Genomic DNA, 5,000 nt, shown 5'->3' on the forward strand with positions numbered 1-5,000 from the left:
ACGACAAAACTGTCTTTCACTGCATTGCTACATGTCATCTCATTATCACCACAAGTCTGAATTAGGGAACGACTGCAGAGCGGAACATGATGGACAAACAGTGAACCGTTTCATTCCTGCTTACTCGAACCAGACGACGAAAAAGAAAATAAAGAAGATGAGCGTCAATTCCTGTCAAGTCCTATAAACTAGTTCAAAAGTTTTCGGCATTAGCGGATCGATTCACCAAATAAAACTGATCTCATTTGTGTTTCAATTTCTCACATAAACGCACTTGAAGACTCAGTCAGTGCGTCAGTATTTATTTACTGACTGTGCGTGTTAAAGTACGACTCTGAGAGACTTTTGATGAATTCACGACACGGTTATGTACAAGGAAATTTTTTCATCATTAAAACATCTATATGATGAAAGGAAATGAAGCTTTTCTTGCAGCTATAGATGAATTTTTGGATATTTAATTGGTTTTAATAAACAGTAATAAACAGTACATAGGCTGTAAAATAATAATCCAAAAAAAACCTAAAACAGTGCCTTGAGTTTTTAACACCATATTAAAAACTTCTTCTTAAGGGCTATTTGGACGGGATTAGTTTTATATGTGGAGGTGGGGTAATGTAATAATTACCTTTCAATACTTGCCATACTGTGTTATTAAACACTGAGGTGCAGCGCCATGTTGCATACGACGCTCAGGGTTACCGAGATGGGTCATCAGCACGTAAATGATGAAGCCATGCCCATTTTAACAATTTCTACAGAAATCGCCTATCCCGTGCCTATCTGACTTGGCGATAAACATCACAGACTTCCACAGTAATACGTACTGAAAACTAATCCCATCCGAATAGGACTTTATACACGTTAAAACAAGAGCTGTGTTACTTTATTTCTGTAATAATTGTTTTAATACTTTTAAAGGAGACCTATTATGCCCCAGTGTACAGGATATAATATAAGTCTCAGGTGTACCCAGAATGTGCTTGTCAAGTTTCAGCTCAAAATACCCCACGGGTCATTTATTACACCCTGCTGTAAATGCCCCTTTTTGGGTGGAAGCAAAAACGCACTGTTTTCGTGTGTCTCTTTAAATGCAAATGAGCTTCTGTTCCCCGCCCCCTTTCCGGAAGAGGGCTGTGCCTTTACAGCTTGTGCTTTGGATACTACGGCAACAACAATTCAGGAGAACCAGTATGACTGACACCGTAAATACCAGTGTTCAGCCCTGTATGTATGTATGAACCAGAGTCGGACACTGATGAAGGAGAGACGCCGACAGGACAGGAAGCGTTTTCGGGTTAAAAATAAAACTGACGATACAGCTCTGGTCTCAGTGAATACAGTCGGAGACAATGGTAACTTTAGCCGTGGAATCTGCTAACAAGTTCATTTGGAAAGGCGATTTGCAAACATTCACAAAATATAAAGTGCGATACTTATATCTTCTGGATATGAAGCTGAATCACGAACAGTTGGTACTGATCCATTCTTGAGAATCAAGTTTTTAGCAAATCCTGCTTCGTATTGACCCGCGTTCACACAGCAGTCTGGTGTGAAATGATTTAAGGAATTTTTGTGGCACATTTCCTTCGAAAGTGAAACTTCGCCACTGAACATGAAGACTCTTGTGTTCACTTTTACAGCCAAAAACAGACAATTTACAATGCTTATGAAGCTCAGATGTTCTTCTCATCACTGTAGCTGCTCCAGCGCGGAGAACATGTGTGCAGCTCACTCAGGGGAGGAGCTATGCTAATAGGCCAGACTGCGTCACCAGTCGTGGGCGGGGCCTGTTCCAATGTGAATTCACATTGAATAGAAAACACTGTTTATGATTTGAGGGGAATATAAAAAAAGAAGTGGGTGGATTTTACGGTTGTAGGGTGGTTGTGTACACACACTGCTGACACACACTTATCTTCACACAACATGTAAAAGTGAATTTAGCGTAATAGGTCTCCTTTAATAGTAAATGTAAATGCTATAAACACTTCCTACTTCATAGGAGTTCTCGTTCACTTCCCCTTACCTGAGCGTCGCTCTATTACTTTCATTAGGGATCGTGTTGATACTGATGCTAACAGAGCTTTATTATTTCATTCTAATTAGCAGCCATGCAAACGAGCACAGTAGCTAATACTGGTTATTTACTGAAATATTATGACTCTGTAATGGGTGTGAAGAAATCTGAGTAAATATCAGAGCTAATCACCTCAGCTACATGATTCAAGCTGACACTCTACCATATTAAATTGCTAATGCTAATAAATACTAATGCTAATTATTATGAGTTGAAGATGTTTTCTGTCTCTCTTTAGTCCTGGTGGACTACTGGTTCGATGTCCACTGATATTTGGTCTCAGTGGCTTTGGAACGGTGTTCAGTGGAACAATACTGAGCTTCCACCCAACTATCCTGAAGGTACACACACACACACACACACACACACACACACAGAGCAGAAATTAATGCATGCTAGGTATTGACGGAGTGGAGTAATTGTAATAAATCTGAATGAAATGAATGCATGTAGTGTGTGTGTGTGTGTGTGTGTGTGTGTGAGAGAGAGAGAGAGAGAGAGATAGTGAGAGAGTCTGACACCAGACTTATGATTGTGTGTGTGTGAGAGAGAGAGAGAGAGAGTGAGAGAGAGAGAGAGAGAGAGAGAAAGAGTCTGACCCCAGACTTATGATTGTGTGTGTGTGTGTGTGTGTGTGTGTGTGTGTGTGTGTGTGTGTGTGTGTAACTCTGGTGTTTATTGTAAATGTAAAGCTGTTATTATTATTTTGCTATTTTTTGCTGTCACTTATGTTCTTCTATCTCTGTGTGTGTGTGTGTAGATTACCTCCACGCAGTGCAGGCGAGCTCTATATTAGCGTGTGTGTTTTCAGGTATTGGCTTGTTTGTGTTCCTCGCTCAACTCTTCACACTGCCCAAAGGAAAACGCTTCATCTTGTCTGGAGCCTTCCAGTTGCTGGCCTGTAAGGACTCACACTCACACTCACACACACTCACACACACTCTCACACATACACACACACACACACACACACACACACACACACTAGGTCTTGCAGTTCTTCTCATTACTTACTTCACTGATTTCAAGCCCCACCCATGCTTGGTTGCAGTGTAGGTATGTAAAAGGCCAACCAATTGGCACTGAGGACCAGGAAAGGTTTCACTGTTCATTTTTATTTAGCCCCTCCCACTATAATATAATATAACATTTTATATAAAGTGTGTGTGAGTTTGATTAGGACACAGTGCCTGAGATCACAACAGTTGGCACTGTCCCAAATCACTAGAATACCAGGTACAAGTCTGGGTTCCAGATGCTGGAACCCACAGCATCCTCCGGTGGTGAGGAGATGAAAGTAAAATTAATTCAGGATATTTCTAGCAATAAAAAAAGAGAGCATGTATTGTAGGATTCTTTATAGAAACAGAAAGAGTTCCTCCAGAGAGACGACTGAGGATCTCTTAAGAGGTTCTAGATTAGTCTTTTTTTAACCATAATAATTATTTTTTTTAGTCTAGATTTGGTATTTTACAAAAAAGTAACTCCAAGGGTTTCTAGCTTTCTAAATGGATTCAGGGTTTGGAAACTTTTCTGATAAGGAAGTCTTTAAGGGTTCCACCGAGGGACAAACAAATGATTCTTAATCAATAAACAACCCAATCAACCCATCAATCACTTTATTTAACAACACTAGTTGGCCACTGTGCAAATAAATACATTATAAAAAGCAAAAGACTGTCTAAGTTCAACCCCACAGAACTGAAACAACATCACTGCACATTGTAACAGACTCTAAACAGAAAAACAACCAAAGACTAGGTTCTAGAGGTGACTTTTTTTCTAAAAGTTAAATTTTGTAAACTCTTAAACCCCCCCCCCCCCCCCCCCCCGTTCAAGGGTTCTGTGGCTAGTTAAACGTTCTACAGAAAAATTTTAAAGGAGGACTTGGGATCCTTGAAGAGTTCCAGATTTGACATTTATTTTTCTAACGTATATCTTACTTTTTTCCCTAGTGCACTCTTTGAAAGAACAACCATTCAAGGGCTCTTTGACTAGACCAGAGTTTTTAGTTTCTTAAAAAGATCTAGATTTTTAGGATTGTTTTCTGATAGAGGAACACACAGGTGTTGGGTGCTACCTAATTACCAAATGATGGAACACACAGCACCCTCTGGTGGTGAGGAGAGCAGTATCTGGCAACAGCAGCAACAGCAGCAACAACAACAACAACAACAACAACAACAACAACAACAACAACAACAATAATAATAATAATAATAATAATAATAATAATAATAATAATCTCTCTCTTTCTTTCTTTCTTTCTCTCCATCCATTTATCTCTCTCTCTCTCTCTCTCTCTCTCTCTCTCTCTCTCTCTCTCTTTTTGTCTGTCTCACTCTCAGGTCTGTGTATTATGATTGCCGCCTCTATCTACACTGATATTTTCCACAAGAATGAAAAAGGATGGTATGGTCCAAGTTTCATCATAGCCTGGCTCTCCTTTGCTCTCACCTTTGTCTCCTGCGCCATTTACTTCGTACTGCGCAAGAAAACAACCTGAGGAGCTCACATGCTCCTACACACTCCTACATGCTCCTACACACACACACACACACACACACACACACACACACACACACACGGCTTGATCAGGTGCATGTCACTGTATTGTAGAAAGAGAGGATTGTTTTTCATGCATAAGAATCATTTGCATGAATTAATTATGCACATAATTAATCATTTAACTGGAAAATGGTGCAGTAAGAGGGGAAAAAAGAAAATCAGAAAAGAGGGACAAAGTGTGTGTGTGTGTTTAAAATTGTAAACAAACAATGGATTAGTTCTTTAAAGTAAATTAAAATTAAGCTGTCACATTTGTGGGGAAAATTCTTAGATTGAAAGATTTATTCTATAACGTATTGTACCACTTTTATAATGTTAGAAATATTTTTATATTCTGGGTGAATATGAATAT

General features: G+C 39.3%; 1 protein-coding gene across 1 annotated transcript in view; it reads left to right on the top strand.

The window, feature by feature from the left end:
• Positions 1-5,000, top strand: part of LOC128615616 (epithelial membrane protein 2) — a 7,895-nt gene that overhangs the window by 2,511 nt on the left and 384 nt on the right. Inside the window, exons 3-5 of the mRNA XM_053637844.1 lie at positions 2,319-2,421; positions 2,841-2,981; positions 4,429-5,000. The exon at positions 4,429-5,000 is cut by the window's right edge and continues 384 nt beyond it. Of these exons, the coding sequence (XP_053493819.1) occupies positions 2,319-2,421; positions 2,841-2,981; positions 4,429-4,586 (402 nt within the window). The 3' untranslated portion in view covers positions 4,587-5,000. The remainder of the gene's footprint in view (positions 1-2,318; positions 2,422-2,840; positions 2,982-4,428) is intronic.

This window comes from Ictalurus furcatus, chromosome 12 (assembly GCF_023375685.1).
Source record: "Ictalurus furcatus strain D&B chromosome 12, Billie_1.0, whole genome shotgun sequence".
Classification (NCBI taxonomy): Eukaryota; Metazoa; Chordata; class Actinopteri; order Siluriformes; family Ictaluridae; genus Ictalurus; species Ictalurus furcatus.